We start from the raw sequence: 18,720 nt of genomic DNA, 5'->3' as shown, positions 1-18,720 counted from the left end.
TTAATCACTTTATGATTTTTAAATATTTTCTGAAAGTACTTTATAAAATGACTTTTTTACATTGTTTGTAGAAATAGGTCATTTTATATTAATATGAAATATTTTTACCTACTATCTAATAAAAACTAAAATAGATATTTCCATATCAACATCTGCCCTTTCCATTTTAAAAATCGAAATAAATGGCTTCAAAAAAGAATTTTTATAGTGGTTCTATGCTTGCTATTCTACTGATTTCTCATTTATTATTACAAAAAGAAATATTAAAATATTTTAAAATTCATAGTAGAATAAATATAGACTTTTTTCCTGCTTAAATATGGTTAACAAGAGTAAAAATTAGCTCCTCAAACTACCATTTCTGTTTTGAGGAATCTATGAACAATAACTTTCAATTTGCTGTCATTTCTATATAATGTCACCAAGGCTAAGCCAGAAAGATATGCTACCTGGAAGGTTAAATGCAAAACTCTCTGATGTTCCTGAAAAATGAAAAGAAAAATATTCTGCTTCCCAGTGCTTATTGGTGGAAAACAGACGAAAATATTTTGGGGTTTTTATATACTAAGCCTGAGACTTACTGTCCCATCAGAGGAAAGTTTATTTAAGGAAATAGAAATATTTCTTTACAGCAAGATCTGGTCTGGTTCATTGGTGGGTCCCATCATACAAAAATAGGAAGTTGAAAATGTTTTAAGACTTTCACATGTGTTAGTAATCACCTAAGGTGTCATTTTTTTTTTTTTTATGCTTATTTACTTTTAAGAGACAGAGACAGAGACATAAGCAGGGGAGGGGCAGAGACTGAGACAGAATCCGAAGGAGGCTCCAGGTTTGGAGCTGTCAGAACAGAGGTCAACATGGGGCTCGAATCCACCGACCATGAGATCATGACCCTAGCTCAAGTTGGACACTTAACCGACTGAGCCACCCAGGGCCCCCCTAACACGTTATTTTTTTTTAATTATTAAATGACATAAAAGATTGTGTATTGTGTTTATAGACATTCTCAGTAAATCCAGGCCTGTTAGCCATTCCTTGGAAGATTTTAAAAGTAGGACACTGTATTTTTTTCCTCCATTTTTTTAGATACACTTTACTTTTTAGAGAAGTTTCGGGTTCATACCAAAATTGAGAGAAATCTACAGAATTCTCATATACTGCCTGCCCCAATACATGTATAGCCTCCCCCCCATTATGAACATGGAGAATGGTACATTTGTTACAATCGATGAACTTGGATTGACACCACTGACATCATTTTTACCCAGAATCCATACATAGTTTTCATTAAGATTTACTCTTTGTGTTGTCATTACATGGGTTTTGATGAATGCATAATAAAATGTACCCACCATTACAGTATTATACAAAATAGTTTCCTGCCCTAAAATTCCTCTGTATTCTGCCTTTTCATCCCTCTTTCTCTCATAACCCTTGGGAACCACTGATATTTTTAACTGTCTCGATAGCTTTTCCTTTTCCAGAACGGCATATAGTTGGAATCATATGGTATGTAGCTTATTCAGATTGGTTTCTTTCACTTAGTAATGTGCATTTAAGGTTCTTTCATGTTTTTTTTTTTTTCATGATGCAATGGCTCATTTCTTTTTAGCATTGAATAATATTACATTGTCTGGATGTACCAGTTTATCTATTTATCTAGGGAAGGATATCTTAGATGTGTTTTTAAAATATATTTAAAGTCTGCACTTTTATTTTAGAGTTGAAGTATCCTACGCAATATATTATTTAGATGCACTAAATATACGGGGCGCCTGGGTGGCGCAGTCGGTTAAGCGTCCGACTTCAGCCAGGTCACGATCTCGCGGTCCGTGAGTTCGAGCCCCGCGTCAGGCTCTGGGCTGATGGCTCAGAGCCTGCAGCCTGTTTCCGATTCTGTGTCTGCCTCTCTCTCTGCCCCTCCCCCGTTCATGCTCTGTCTCTCTCTGTCCCAAAAATAAATAAACGTTAAAAAAAAAATTAAATATACATGATAAGTGGCCCTACAAGTTTGGGTGTTTAATTATAAAAATGTAACTTGATTTTTTATATAATCCTAATGCAGAAATTGAAGTCTCTAAAACAATATAGTGAGTGTCTAAAACTGGGCATTTTTCAAAACCCAACGTGATAAATTCCTTGGGAAATAATACCATTCACATTTTTCATTTATTGTCATATATTTATAAAATTCAAAAGTATGTATGTGTAATAATTTCATAATAGATTAAGCATCTTAGAATTTCAACAAAAATTGTAAAATATTAATTGTAGTTTAATATTTTAAGGGTAACATTCAATTTTGCAATATAGTCTTTAAGAAAAAAGGTATTTTCTATTTTGTGAAGATTTTTACTTTCTCTATATGGAACAGCCTTTTAATATTAACAGAAAATACATTTAGCCAGTTAATAGTTGAACCAAGGAACTAAAATTTAAATTATCCAGTTCCTTAACACTGACTAATGTCTCTTTTGATCTTACTCATTCTAATCAAAGAAGCTTCATTTCTTTTGTGCCAATAAAAACCTTCATTATCTTCGTTATCTTAGGAGAAACACCGTAAATCACCTTTACCAAAGGAATCTGAATATGTATCATAAGACTTAAACTGCATATAGAAAAAGTATAGAGTTAGTGAGATAAGCATAAATTTGATAAGTAACAGTTCAAATAAGTAATTATGATGTAAAATATTTTATATCTCTTCATTTCACTTTTTGAGAAGGCTATGTAGCCAGTGGTCTCTGTTCCAACATATGTAACAATTTGAAATGTCAGCTAGATAGGAGCATAGGTATTCTGTTGTGCAAAGACTTTAGCTGTTTCACAATTTGTCACGGTTTATCATTGCAACAGATTTATAAGGACACTTAAAAATATGCCTTTCTAAAGTTTTCAGCTATCTGAAACATTTATCAGAAAAGTGCTGTTATATATTAGTTTTTTGACAATTCTTTTTCAAAATTAGTACTGCTTATTTCTTTAATTCCTTTTCTTAGATTAAAAATATTGCTAAAACTTTTTCGAAGGATGTGGCAAGTTTCCAACAACACTCCCATAGAAGAATATTAACTTTATATGTTAGATTGTTTATTTTTACAGGAAACTCTTTTCAAAAGATAAATACTAAGACCTTAGGGGGTATTAGGTAGGTGTTAAAAAAAGTGAAGGTGATGAGCCACTTGCATTGTTATTCCATACAGAATAATTATTCATGATTGTAAATATATATGATAGAAATTATAATATTTATCATATACAGTCTCTATTTTTAAAATATATTAACGGATACTAATTATCTCATGCTAATTCAATCACTAATCACTTGTTATAGGCTAAGCCTATTTCCTACTTTGGACACCTAGCAGGCGTTGACAAGTCTGTGTGCATTATGGAAATGGGAGTGGAATAAGAAAGGGGGAAGCCTGGACAGACATTCTGAGCCATAATCCCAGGCCACTCTAGCTCCCTCCTGACCATTGCAACAGATTCTGTTTCCTGTCTACAACTCTCTACTATCTTTTGGGAAAAGCTCACTTTTGATGGTGGTGGTGTTTCTCAATTTGTTTTGGCTGATGTGTTTATATAGAGAGTTTTATAATTATAAATACCATTTATATAATATACATGTTTACAATTCCCTTCCCATTACTAAATCAAATATCTTTAACTAGCCAACTGTCTTGCCCCAAATCACATAGTAAAAATAGATAAATAAATAAATAATAAATTTTGTCTGTGCAGCCTTTTTACCCTACCTTCTCCCAAATAATAATTCCTAGTAGGGATAAGTGATTGAAGGGAAATTTTGATTATCATTGACTATGTGTGTGTGTGTGTGTGTGTATATTTATATATATATGAATTTTTATACATATATGTAAAAAATAGTTATAAATGTAACAGAACATTTTGACATAATAATCAAAATGACTAAAAAATGGAGACACAGTAGTTAGAAATAGGTGATGTAAAATACAACCTTCACCATCCCCCACTAAAGATATTTAGTAGTAAACAATAAACAATCTACATCAATACTGTTTAACTGACTACCTATGAAAGACATGACCACTTTATTAAAATGTACTGAAATAGCTTGAGGATTTATAACATAAATAACAATAGGCTTTGTTAATATATTTGAATAATACCGAAAACTATTGATGAATTTTAATAATAATATTTAAAATCTGAAAACTTCCACCTTTTAATGTGTGGATGCACAAACAGTATTATCAAGGAATAAGAAAGCTAGAAAATCATACAAAAAGGAACTTCCGCATAAGTATTAATGTCTGATATGAACTTTTATAATTGTTTTTAGATAATTTAAACAGGTCCAATAAGCTCAATACATGTTCCTTTAATACACAGAAAATTACTTTTGTGTGATCCTAAAAATTAAAAATCTGTCAAACTGGTCGCAATGCACTTACAAATAGGGCAATTTCATACAGTTATATACTTCTCTCATCATTATAACCTTATGATTTTTAATATATTTTTAAGGATTTTAAAATTTAAAATCCCAAAATTCTTTCCCCAAAATGCAATTCCTTATAAAAGACTGAAGTTTTCTTTTCACTGATAATAATACTCTTTCATAGCCATCACAAATATTACGAGCACCACATACTTTTTTTTCCTTTACATTGTTCATCGAAAACTGCATGCCAGAAATTACATGTTGTGCCCACACAGTTTTCATTCAGCTAGTTCACTAAGCAGTTAAATATCTGAATAATATGAACTTGAGTGATCTTGAAAAGTTGCTACTAACTGCATTTTGTCAGGAAGCTGAATGATGCAAATGCTTTCTTTATCTCACGAACACTATAAGCTGTCCACGAGGGAACAAGATTTGACAGAGTAAAAGATTAGAACACAAAAGAAGTACAGTCTTTATTTTAGGGAGGAGGTTTTGATTCAGTTAGCAATAATCTTTTGAAACTTTCAATCTTTTTTTTTATTCCAGTGAAGACAAATGTGTCTAAAATGTGCAGAATAACCAGAGCCATAAAAGTAAAAACAATGATAACAACAACAAAAAAATGTAATGGTAAAGAGGGCAAATGAATTACAGAAGTGAATACTAAAAAAAAAAAAGGTATATATATATATATATATATATGTATATATATATACATATATATATTCCAGTGCCCAAACCAAGCAAAAATCAATAATCAATTTCACCTATCACAGATCATAAGCATTTTTAATAATTCCCTTGCTTTCATTTTTTTAATATCACTCTTAACAAGGATAAATATAAATAAATATATATATATATATATATATATATATATATATATATATGAGAGAGAGAGAATGCGCAGGGGAGAGGGTCAGAGGGGAGGGAGAGGGAGAAAGAGAGAGAGAGAGAGAGAGAGAGAGAAGGAGAGAATCCTAAACAGGCTCCATGCTCAGCATTAGTGGGAGCTGGGGCTCAATCCCATAACCCTGTAATCATGACCTGAGCCAAAATCAAGAGTTGGACATTTCACCAACTGAGTCATTCAGGCATCACAAAAAAAGACTTTAATTTGACATACAGAAGTATGGGAATGACCAAAAGATAATTTGCTATATGAAATATGAATAAATAAAGGATAACATTAAACAAATCATGTTGAGTTCTAGCTACAGTGAAATGCACATCAAAAACCAGAAGAATGGTGGGGTGCCTGGGTGGCTCGGTTGGTTAAGCGTCCAACTTCGGCTCAGGTCATGATCTCATAGTTTGTGAGTTCAAGCCCCGCATCAGGCTCTGTGCTGAGCTTGGTGCCTGCTCCAGATTTTGGGTCTCCTTCACTCTCTGCCCCTTCCCTGCTCTCTCTCTCTCTCCTTCAAAAATAAATAAAAACATTTAAAAATTTTTTAAATCAGAATAATGAAAATGATCTTAAAACTTAGGCCTTAATGAAGACAGTTTATCAAAAGCAGTAATAAAAAAACACATGATTTTTATTTTTATGCATCATCATTCATAAATGTTAGCAATATTCAAATCTTTAAGCTTCTAAAATCTAGGAAATTTTTGGGTAAAAGTGGAGAAGTTCTAATTTTTTAAAAAAACATACTATAAACAAATAACAAAAATAAGTTACTATAAAGAAATTGAGCATAAAGGAATAAGTATTACAAATGAAATAACAACACATTTGGACAGTTCTTTGGAATTCCCAAACTGCTTTCATAATATGATTCTCAAAGAATACTCTAGCTAGGATATGTGAGAATTATTATGAACATTTTGTCAACAATGAAACAGAATAAAATTGTAATTATGACTTAGATATATCTAATTGTAGTGTGTGAGCAACAAAATGTATCAATACATTGCATTGCATTGCACCTTTCAAAGTATAAATATGTTCTAAAATATTACCTGCTAATAATGTAAATGAAAAACATATACCTTAGGAGGGTACATTCCATTTTTTTCAAGGTGTATGGGGAAGTAATTTAAAAAGTGGCTTAGAGGGGACAAAGAATATAAAATCCAATTATAGTTGCTCTTAAGCTTTCTGTTTGATTTTTAAATGTGTTTAAATTTATGGAAAATGGTATGTTTAATCCTCCTTGCTGATGCAAAGAATGATGTTCTCCTTCTTTCTAATTAATGCAGTTAAAGGGGTATTAGCCAGACCTTTGAAACCTCAGAAGTTCAAGCCTTTGTTTCAAATAGGGAAATTAAATAGGAATCAAAATGGACTGAATCCATCAATTTGGGACGACCATCAGGCACCATAAATGCAGGAGGCCCATGGTCATGACACAGAGGAGAAATGTGGTTTCTGGAGAAATAGAAATAGTGTAACATTGTACTCAGAAAATATCAGTGGTTTTAACATTTCCCTCTTTAATAGTGAATTTTATACTACGAATAAATCAGAGATTACTTTTTTTTTTTCTATTTGTGATTACACCTATTGAGGTAATCTGAAAGTCATGTTGTTTCGAATGTACAAAAAGAGATATTTGGAATCAGTTTTTCTAAATACCTAAAATATATAAATATCACATTTATTTATTTATTTATTTAATGTTTATTTACTTTTGACAGAGAGAGAGACAGAGCATGAGTGGGGGAAGGTCAGAGGGAGAGGGAGACACAGAATCTGAAACAGGCTCCAGGGTCTGAGCGGTCAGCACAGAGTCTGACACGGGGCTCGAACTCACAGACCGAGAGATCATGACCTGAGCTGAAGTTGGATGCTCAACCGACCAAACCACCCTGGCACCCTTATAAATATCACATTTATACCTGTATGCCTGATTCCCCATTTAGCTTAACCGAGAGAAGACTATCAAGTCCAAAGACAAATCTTACCTAATGTAGGTTCTGTTTAGCAGATCTAGTATTCACAGTAGGGAATAGAAAGTCTTGTAAATGCATAATAAGACATTTCTCTACACAACTCCATAGGGCTGGAAAATATTATTTTCTTTCTTATATTATGTCAAGAAATACAAAAGATTCATCTTTGTGTGTACTAGGGGAATACTGTGATTAGACTTTATTTTCAGTGTCCCCTCATTTTTAAAATTGTGAAGCTTATTACAAATTTTATATCTTTTTTTTTAAATTTATTTATTTTTGAGAGACAGAGCGTGGGCAAGGGAGGGGCAGAGAGAGAGGGAGACACAGAATCCAAAGCAAGCTCCAGGCTCCGAGCTGTCAGCACAAAGCCCGACACAGGGCTCGAACCCACAAACTGTGAGATCATGACCTGAGCCGAAGTCGGATGCTTAACCGACTGAGCCACCCAGATGCCCCAAAACATTTTATATCTTTTTTTAAAAAAATATTTTTTTGTTGAACCAGTCTAGATGCTTGTCTCATTTCTATACTTTTGTTATTTCTGTTACATTTTTTTATTCTTTGTTAATCTGGGGGACCCTAAGGAAAAAATCACAAAACATAAATTTAATTTACCAGCTTAAGATCATTTCCAAGTCTGTAAGCAACAGGTGATTTTTGAAAACAGTTTGTCTAACATAAGACAATGAGACACTGTGTGAAATCCTTAGGGATGGTAGTTGGTTTTTAAATTAGTGCAATGCCTTTTTTTTTAAAGGATATATTACCCTAGAGTGTGCCTTCTACAATACAAGATAACCACAACTCTAGTGAAAGCCCTTACTATTAAACCTATGCCATTGTTAATATAAAAACCTTAATCTTTTGTTCTTTATGTTTTGTGGAATTCGATGAATGAAATGAAAGTTTAGGAACTTATGCTTCATAGTAAAAAAGGACTTAAACGGCTGTATAATAAGACTAAAGGTTTATGTTAATATTTATTAGTTCTATTTTAGTAGATACATCAGGAAACCCATCTAGTTCTACACTAAGTTAGCAGGCACTTGATGAAAGTTTGTGAAACATAAATGGTTTGATAGTCCTTTTTTTTTTTTTTAAATTATGCAACCACAAAGTCTTTAGACAATCTAGATGTCTGATTTTACAGTAACTGACCATTGTGGCTCCGATGGAGTCCAACTGCACAAAGAGGCCTCCTCCTCTTTTCACACAGCACATAGGACATGTACATGTAAACATGTACGTGCATAGAATACACCTAGATTTTCCATAAATCACGTGATGTTTGACAATGAGTTTCCTGAACAGAATGAGGAAAGAACACATAAACAGGAGACAAGTAGATCTCCTGAAATTGTAGGAGGATATTGCACCTAGCAAGGTTATGAGAAACACCCAAAATGGATGTTGAATGTCTTCTTGTTTTTCATACTTAAACTGTTTACTTACTGATATTTAGGAATATCTCTTATGAAAATAGCCACCACTCTTCTGGGAGCAAAAATGAAATTTCCATTTTTAAGACTTTTTAATTAAAATCTTTTTTCTTCATGTCTATATTATCTTTCCAACTCTGAAAACCACTTTCAATCTATTTGGAGATTACATGTAGACACAGAAAAATATTTAAATAAAACAGTAAACTATTTAAGGAGTCAAAACCCAAGGCTAGTTGTGTGAATATAGTATACTCCTTCTTGAAAAACTAGTATTATCAAATCTAATAAATTTCATGGAAATTAATTCAGTGTTTTAGTAGTGAGTTAATTTCTAGAATAGACACATGCAGACAGACATGCATGTGATAAATTTAAAATGCAGTTCTTTTTTTTTTCTAATTTTAACACTTTGATTTTATGTTTTTATTGCAATTTGGACGTGAGTACATAAAGGTCTGGGGACTTATATTGATTCACCTGTACAATTTCAAGATTTCACAGGAAGGAAGGGTAGCTGGGAGGAAAGTTATAGAAATTCAGTTAGACCATTTCTAATATTCACTTTGATAAAATATATACCAAAAAATAGATGTTTAAATTTTATAATTCTTAAATTATTTATTCTTATTAAATTCTAATATAAAATTAGAATATAAAAAGGGTTTTTTTTTCAAAGAGCAATACAAAATGATCACTAAAAAGAGACCTAATAGCAGAAATATATAAATAAATGATTTCCATTGTTGTGTATCATTTAAATAGTTGTTCCTCCTCTAGCAGTGTAAGGGGAAATGGACATTTTCTGGAAGGAAACTACACACTTTAATTTAATCTCTATATTTTATTCCTCTCCTGATTATTTGATGATGAATATACAACATAAATCTAACACAGGTATAAACGATATAAAACCTGAAGCTAAATGGTCTTCGTACTGATCTAATAGCAAAGGTTATCCAGTGACTCTGGCCACTGTACTCGCTCAATTTTTTTATCTGTAAAGTAGAGCTGAAAACATTGTTTTCCTATGTGATGGAGTAATAAAAATGATCATAAAATACCATGTATGATAAAGCACATGTATAGGTATTCTGGAAAGCTAAAAAAGAAGAGTTGAATTTAAAACACTTTAGGGGCGCCTGGGTGGCTGAGTTGGTTAAGCTTCTGACTCTTGATTCTGACTCTTGATTCAGCTTGGTTGTGATTTTGAAGTTGTGAGTTCCAGCCCCACACAGACTCTGCGCTGACAGCATGGAGCCTGCTTGAGATTCTCCCTTTTTCTCTGTTCTTCCCCCACTCGTACTCTGTCATTCTCAAAATAAATAAACTTAAAAAAAAAAACTATAACCCTTTAAATGATTGTTATGCTCAGTTTCCGTTGGTTAAATAATTAAAACTATAATTATTTTTTAAAATTTTTTTAACGTTTATTTATTTTGAGACAAAGAGAGACAGAGCACGAATGGGGGAGGGGCAGAGAGAGAGGGAGACACAGAATTGGAAGCAGGCTCCAGGCTCTGAGCCATCAGCCCAGAGCCCGACGCGGGGCTCGAACTCACGGACCTCGAGATCCTGACCTGAGCTGAAGTCGGACGCTCAACCGACTGAGCCACCCAGGCGCCCCAAAACTATAATTAATTTAAAAAGGAAATAATTTTCTGTATGTTACTGGGAAAATAAATCATTGCTAGTCCCCAAATCCTAGGGATGTAATCTTACATATGGTCATGATTTTGTCTGTGAAAAAGCCGAAGACAAATAAACTTCCATACCAGAGTAAATAGGTGGCAGAAAAAATAAAATTAAAAACATTAGAAAATTTAACTTTCATAGTTATTGTAGCCTAATCTCATGGGATGTGAGAAAGTATTAGCATTTAAATATATTCATAAGCCAATTAAAAAAACACAGCTTTCAAAAGAAAATATTATTATATTACATATATGATTATATATTACATATATTACAAATACTATATATAATATACATTATTCAAAAGAAAATATTATATATTACATAAACCCGCTTGATGTCCATCCTATCCTCTGCAATGACCAAAAAAAATTTTGGTTTTCCATAAAAATAACTTCAAGTAACCTTCAAAAATGTTAATCATAAATCTAAAAGGTATAGTTTTGTTTCCCTAGAAAAAAAGTAATAGCTATTTTAGCATCAATATTCCTTTACCATAAGGTGCTTTACAAATATGTTTCTAAGAGCTTTTCTAAAGATAGAAATGAAGCAGATCAATATACTGGTTTAATGCTAAAAAGATCACAAATAAAATATTTATCATTTAAAAGCTAACTAGCCAAATCTACGGGGAAAAATGTGACTGTATTCTCAAGAGAATAGTGGTTAATAAGCGATAGTATCCCACCTTAGGTTGCTGATAAAAGAAATATGTTTACAGACTAATTTAACTTTATTTTTAAAAATTTTTTAATGTGCATTTATTTGGAGAGAGAAGGAGAGAGAGTGCGCTAGCAGGGGAGGGGCAGAGAGAGAGAGGAAGCGAGAGAAAGAATCCCAAGCAGGCTCTGTGCGGCCAGCTCAGAGCCCGACACTGGGCTCAAACTCACGAACCGCAAGATCATGACCTGAGCCAAAATCATGAGTCGGATGCTTACCTGATTGAGCCACCCAGGCGCCCCCAGACTAATTTCACTTTAGATGGTCTATTTTTTCCCCCAAAATCTCATTTCCTTAGAATTTTAAAAAAGCAAAATAGTAGTGGTAGTAGTCATGTTGCCAATACTTGTTAAATTTTTACCTAGTGCTGGGCAGTAAGTGTTAGATGTATTAAGTACATTAATATATTCGCAACAGTCTTTTCCAAAAACCCCGAGACCTAGTTTGTGATTACTGCTGTTTCCGTAACCGTCCTCATTTGAATAAAGTGGCATCTCAGCCTCAGAGAAGTTAGCTGCCTCACCCAGGGATGTACAGCCGTATGTGATGGACCCCAGGTTTAGTGCATTGGAGTGAAAAAGCCAGTCTTTTCATACCTAAAAAAGGTAAATGAAGATTTAGTAGATAGATCATCATTGCTCTGTGGGATTTATTGCCTAGAGCCTTTCTGCACGTGAGAGGAACCTAACTAAAGTGGAAAAAGAGTGACCTTGAGCCAATATATCCATAGGGGCTCATGCCCAATCAGACACGTTATTTTTCAACTCATCTTTTCTGAGCTTTGGTTGATGAATCACATAAAGCAGAGCAAAATGAACTCCTACGGATTTTGAAAAAAAATTGTCCTTATATGTAATCAAAAAAGTTCATAGGTGAATTGTCTTTATTATACTCTAATTGTACATTTCAGGTAAGAATCATTTACATTTGAAAATGGATAATGGAAGAAAATGTGTAACATGATTTTTTCATTGCTTCATTTTTCACTGTTGTTTTCATATGTTTCAAGAAAGCATAGCTTGCTTAATATATTATTTTTATAGCATGAGACACTATTTTTTAAAAAAATCTTGCATATAGCCCTATTTTTGAAAATTGATAAATAATATTTAGAATTTCACTCTCCATATTTATATTGGAACTTTGCAGGAAAAACAAAAACAAAAACACGAATTTCCCTTGGCTCAAAAATGCTTTGCTCCCTTTAGTCTTTCCTCAAAGTGGTTTCATGTAATAAGAGAATAGTTCTGTGGAAACTACTAATTTCTCTGGATCTCAGTTAGCTAGCTCAGTTTTCCTAAACCATCACTACCTACATAGTTAGTGTTAAAATTTGGTGGGTGAAGAAGATTCTGAAAATGGCATGGAAAAATTATTTTTCCTCCAACACAATTATGTGTTTGTTACTGTTTCTCTTTATCAGAAATAAAAGAACTATGATAAAAAATTATACTTTTCTTGGGCATGAGAGGTGCAATTTGCTGATTCAATACTTAAGGAATTCTCATCTGCGACTTCATGGAGATGCTTAAAAATACCTACGTGTTCTAGCACAGGTGAACTGCACAGTCGCCTGGGGAAAGTGTCAAGAATCAAGTCATAAACAGAATTAACTTTTTATATAACGTGTATTCCCTGAAGGAAAAAAAAAAAGATTAAATACATGTAGTTGTGAGGCTCAGTCATTCTGCAGAAAAATAAACCAGGATTCAGACAGGTGTGCCATAAGTCAGTACCAACTTGATTCAAGATAAGAACAATCATAGTGATTCTGTTAGAATAAAACTTCTTTAAATCATTATTAAAATATTACAACCTAATTTTTAAAACTATAACTTAGAAAAACTTTGTTTTCCATGTGTATTTTTTCCAAAGTTGTTTTCACAAAACCAAGTCTGTCCCTGTGCGTTATTTGCATTCCACACCACTCACATAGTTACCATGTCATTATGCTACTGAGGAGTAAATGTGTTTTACCATTAAAACAGATCATTGTAATTTTATAATGTTATGTAAGCAAATGCTAACATAATTGTGCTGATTCATTTTGTTTTAAAAAAAATTTTTTTTCAACGTTTATTTATTTTTGGGACAGAGAGAGACAGAGCATGAACGGGGGAGGGGCAGAGAGAGAGGGAGACACAGAATCAGAAACAGGCTCCAGGCTCTGAGCCATCAGCCCAGAGCCCGACGCGGGGCTCGAACTCACGGACCGCGAGATCGTGACCTGGCTGAAGTCGGACGCTTAACCGACTGCGCCACCCAGGCGCCCCTCATTTTGAATAAGTCTCTAAAATTGTCTTGTGACAATCTTATTTTCCCTCCAGGTAATACACAGTATGACCAGTTTAATCTGTTTCCATTGTGTTTATTTGTGTCCCAATACGGTTATAACTGCGTAGTCTACCCTCATATTCAACTACAGGCATGAAACACTTGATTCATTGTCACCACCACTGCTCTCCTTGCTATTTCTACTCTGTCAGTCAGCGTATTTCATCCTAGTCCCCGTCACCTTTTTCATGGACTCTGTCTGTGCGACATTCAGGAATTCCTGCAACCACATGCCAAGGAAAAATGACACCCGTCTTCCCCTACCTTCCCATGTTATATTCCAGAAAGGTCATAAGTACAATAGCTCTGTAAAATGTTGCCTCTAATCTAATATGATTTGTTAAAATATTAACTGAAAAAATACAAGTAAGCCATTTATTCTAAGATGATGATTTTCAAAGTATTCACATACAGATATTTTAAAATGTATTCTCTGTCAAAACAAAGTGCTTTGAGCACATAGAATTTGCAAGTTTAAGACTTAAAACTAAAATAATTCTATATGGAACATTTATTTAACCCTCTCTTACAGTTAGGGATGTGATAAAATTCATTATCTTCCTTTGAGGAAATCAAAAAGTACATTGTAAAGAAGAGTTACTTGAGAGGTTTTTTTTTAACCTAAATAAAGTTTGAAAAAATATTTCAAGTCATTAACATGTCAGTTGCTTAAAATATTGTTTGAATGCCGGAGAATGGTTCCCAACAATTATGAAATTGAAACCGCCAGTGACTATCACTTTTTCCTGTCTCTTTGGTTATGATTAATTTTCAACATAACTGTCTATAAACTTTTCTGATTTGGAGCTTAGTAAAAGTTTTGTTTTTGTTTTTTTTTAAGATACACTTTTTAATGGTCTTGGGCTTGGAGCAGTCATCGGCCTGGGAGTTGCGGCACTCTTGCTAATCCTGGTGGTAACAGACGTCAGCTGTTTCTTCATCCGACAATGCGGGTTATTGATGTGCATCACGAGGAGAATGTGCGGGAAGAAAAGTGGCTCCAGTGGGAAGAGTAAAGAACTCGAAGAAGGAAAAGCAGCATACCTGTGAGTATCAGACATTTGCACCGACATTTCCATTACACAAATGCTACAATCGAGCTTGAATACTTCATTCAGTGACTTTGTTTTCCAAGTGAAGAGCTTGACCATAAGACTGCTGGGCACGGTATTGTCTGCTTTCTGATCTTAAACGACCTTCAATATGACATGCTATAGAGCCAAATGCTTTTGAAAACAGACTATTAAAAATTTTTTAAAATGGGGTCCACACAAAAAAATAGATGATTTAAATACAGATAGAAAAAATAAATAACTATGGATAGAAAGATACATAATGGTACAAATGCATTTGTGATTTCTTCCACCATTTTTCAGTTTATGTTGAATAAAAGAAAGACATCAACAGCAAAAAGTGGTTAAACTGAGTAAAATCATAAATTATGACAATTCCTACAAGTGTATGAGGTGACTCCGTAGAGGTTTCCAGATTGTCTGTATAGAAATATTCTACGTGCCATGCAATACATTATTGCAGATTCTGAATTTACTCTCAAGTTTTGATCAAAAGATGATTATATGTTAGAATTCGGAGCTCTCTGAGGATTCTCAAACAATTAGACAGAATATAAATTCCAGGAAAATACACAGAGCTGAATACTGTAGACTCCTTTGAATACGACTGAATACATGACTGTACTGAATATAAGCCTCCTTTGTCATGTAAAAGAGCAACTAAGAGATTTTAATACTTTTGTTTTGTTTTGTTTTGTTTTGTGTGTCCTTTGATAGCTTTGTATCTAATTTAAAAAGTACAAAAGGCTCAGTGAAAAAAGACATTGGAGAGGGCCACCTGGATGGCTCAGTTGGTTTAAAACCCAGCTTTGGTCCAGGTCATGACCTCATGGGTTCTTGAGTTCAAATCCCACATTGGGCTCTCTGCTGTCAGTCCGGAGCCCGCTTTGGGTCCTCTGTTTCTCTCTCTGTCTGGGACCTCCCCGCTCAGGCACTTTCTCTCTCTCTCAAAAATAGATAAAAAGAAAATTAAAAATAAAAGGTTGGAAATAGGCACACTCACATATAAACACACAATGTTTATGTGTAGATATAGGTGTATTTGTATACATATACATATGTGTGTATATTAAACCCAGCAATCAAAAATAAGCATTCTTAAGAATTAACATTTGCTTTACTTTTTAAACTTACAGTTTTTCTGTATATAGTTTTCTAATAATTCATTATGAATATTTTTAAACAGACAAAAGAGGTGAAAGAATTTTATAGCAAACACCCATTTAACAACCACTTGGGTTCTACAGAAATATTTTATTATATTTCTCTTATTACGTAATTTTCTATCCTTTATCCATTATTTTCTTTTTGCCTTTCAGAATACATCAGTACACTTAGCCCTTACACAATGCAACTTGCCTATCATTGCATACCAATTTTATGTAAGATTTGCATAACACAAAATGCACAAAATGTTCCCTTAATGAATTTTAACAAATGTTTATATCTGTATAACTCAAGACTTATCAATTTCAGAAACTTAGCATCATCCTCAAAATTTCTGGGACCCCTGGGTGGCTTAGTTGGTTAAGCGTCTGACTCTTGATTTCGGCCCAGGTCATGATCTCTTGGTTTGTGAGATGGAGTTCCATGTGGGGCTCTGCACTGACAGCATGGAACCTGCTTGGGATTCTCTCTCTTTCTCCTTGCCCCTGCCCCACTCACTCACACTTGCTAGCTCACTTCCTCTCTGTCTCTCAAAATAAATAAACAATTTTTTTTTTCTCTCATGCTTTTACCCAAACAGCACATACTACCCCACCCCTGCCCAGGCAATTACTATTCTGATGTTTTCACCATAAATAATTTTTAGCTGCTATAGAACTTGATATAAATGGATTCCTGTAATATTTACTCTTATGTGTCTGGCTTCTTTCATTCAGCATCACATTTTAGGATTCATTCATGGTGTTACATTTTTCAGTAATTCATTTCTTTTTAAAGTTGAGTTATTCTGGGGTTCCTGGGTGGCTTAGTTGGTTAAGTGCCCAACTTCGACTCCGGCCATGATCTCACAGTTTGTGAGTTCAAGCCCCCCACCAGGCTCTGTGCTGACAGCTTGGAGCATGGAGCCTGCTTCTGATTTGGTGTCTCTCTCTCTCTTTGCCCTTACCCTGCTTGCTCTCTATCTCTCTCTTTCTCTCAAAAATAAATAAACATTAAAAAAAATTAAAGTTGAATTATTTCTATATGTTTTTCCATGCATACATTTAGGCAAGTATGATCATGCATTAATTTCTAGGCTTAGCAATATAGGAGAATCCACTCTGCATGGCTGCATTGTTTTTGTTTTTTAATCTCCACACCTATTTCAATCCTACTAAACAATTTGTCTATGACCATTTCTTATGGATACCCTTTAAGGGATATTTTCACTTCATGGGATGCTAAATTAGATAGCCTACATTTTCATTTCAAAAACATTAGATTCGTTTCACAATCAAAATGCCACCTGCTTACTTGTTGGAAACAGAACACAACAAAGAACAAACAGAAATCAGGCTCTACTTCAGACTTGAATGGGATATTAACGTGTGTCAGAGTAAACATAGTGGGATCTATTCACTATCCAGTATCTCTCGCTTTCCTTATTAGAACATATTCTACTTTTTCATACCTTGCTGTGCTTCTACATTGTCTTATTAACTAAATAAATATATACCAAACTTTAGTTTATTTTTCACATATTGAGAAAACAATGTACTATATAACATAATTATACATATCACACATGTATACACACACACATAAGTCAAAGCTGAATTTTATACATCTTCATTCTTGGTGACCCACTGAGCAAATATGTACTGGATAAATACAAGGTAACAGGCACTTCTGTACAACCTAACAATAAAATGGTGACCAAAGCAAATACGATTTTTATTCACATGAAACTCTCGTTTTGATTTACCAAGACAGATAATAAGTACTAACTAAAAAAGAAAGTGTCTAGTAATAATAAGCACTAAAAATAAGCACTAAGCACTAAAAAAAAAAACAAGAAAGAAAAAAGGAGTGACAAAAAAGAGTGACTACAGAGAGGGTCATGAAAGGTCTTGCAGGGGAAGGGAACATTCTAGAAGGTGGAACAATTAATACAAAAGTCATTGAAACAGGAATAATCTTACAATGTTAAAGGCCAAATGAACATGAGTGGTGTGAGGCCAAGAGGGTCTGGTGCAAATGTCAGGCTGTAGAATTATCTAGGTACCAAAATATTAAATCTTCAGTCAAAGTAAGGAACATTGTTATTTCTTTTAATAGAAAGCTCCTGAAAGTTTTTAAAGATTACTTTACTTGTGAAGAATGAATTACTCAAAGGTTGGTGGTGCAGAGGAAAGATTTAGAACCAGAAAGACTGAGTGGGAGGGTCTTGGAATACTACACATACAAAATTATAGTCTTTTGGAGCAAGGTCGTAGTACTACAGGCATATTAAAATGTACAGAATTTAGATGTAGCTGAGGTAGAGTCAACTACTATTGACTGATTTGGCTTTAGAGTGAAAGAAATAGAGAAATCATGGTTTTATCTTAATTAACTGGAGAAATATTGGTGACCATGTGCAAAACAATGAGGTACTTTCAAATTCTGGTATTTATTTTTATTTCACTCCATTAATTGATATTTTTTCCATCAACACTTCTGTTTGTAAATCGTGCTGAGTTTAATTAACCTTAAAGATTTGGGAAGACGAAAACACAGGGCTCATTCCATCCTTGTTATCCATCATAACTTTTAATATCACCATTTCCTCTGCCTTGGGAAAAGAGTTTTCAATGCCTATTCAAAAATTCGTTGTACAAATCTGTCAATACTTTATTAAATATTATAAATATTATACAAAATCATGATGACAAATAGAATATAACTGATTGGATGGATTGGCTCCCTACTGACCCCTAAACATGATCCAAAGCATTCTTAGACTAGCACTTTTATGTTATCACAAATATAAGACTGTGCAGATGTATTACAAAATATGTTAGTTACACAGGGTGTTCTTTTTTAAAGATTATCAAGTTGCAGAAAAGAAAAATTAAAGTCAATGTCATACAGAATGACATTCATGTAAAGTTCTAGAATATTCCTTTGTTCGCCTCTTATAAATTTAGATTAAACT

General features: G+C 33.6%; 1 protein-coding gene across 2 annotated transcripts in view; it reads left to right on the top strand.

Annotated features, from left to right (window-relative positions):
- NCAM2 (neural cell adhesion molecule 2) overlaps positions 1-18,720 on the top strand; it is a 520,684-nt gene that overhangs the window by 486,666 nt on the left and 15,298 nt on the right. For both annotated transcript variants that reach the window (XM_023238847.2, XM_011285729.4), the window contains one exon: positions 14,366-14,570. In XM_023238847.2, the coding sequence (XP_023094615.2) occupies positions 14,366-14,570 (205 nt within the window). The remainder of the gene's footprint in view (positions 1-14,365; positions 14,571-18,720) is intronic.

This window comes from Felis catus, chromosome C2 (genome assembly GCF_018350175.1).
Source record: "Felis catus isolate Fca126 chromosome C2, F.catus_Fca126_mat1.0, whole genome shotgun sequence".
Taxonomy (NCBI): Eukaryota; Metazoa; Chordata; class Mammalia; order Carnivora; family Felidae; genus Felis; species Felis catus.
This window is presented reverse-complemented; position numbering and strand designations above follow the sequence as displayed.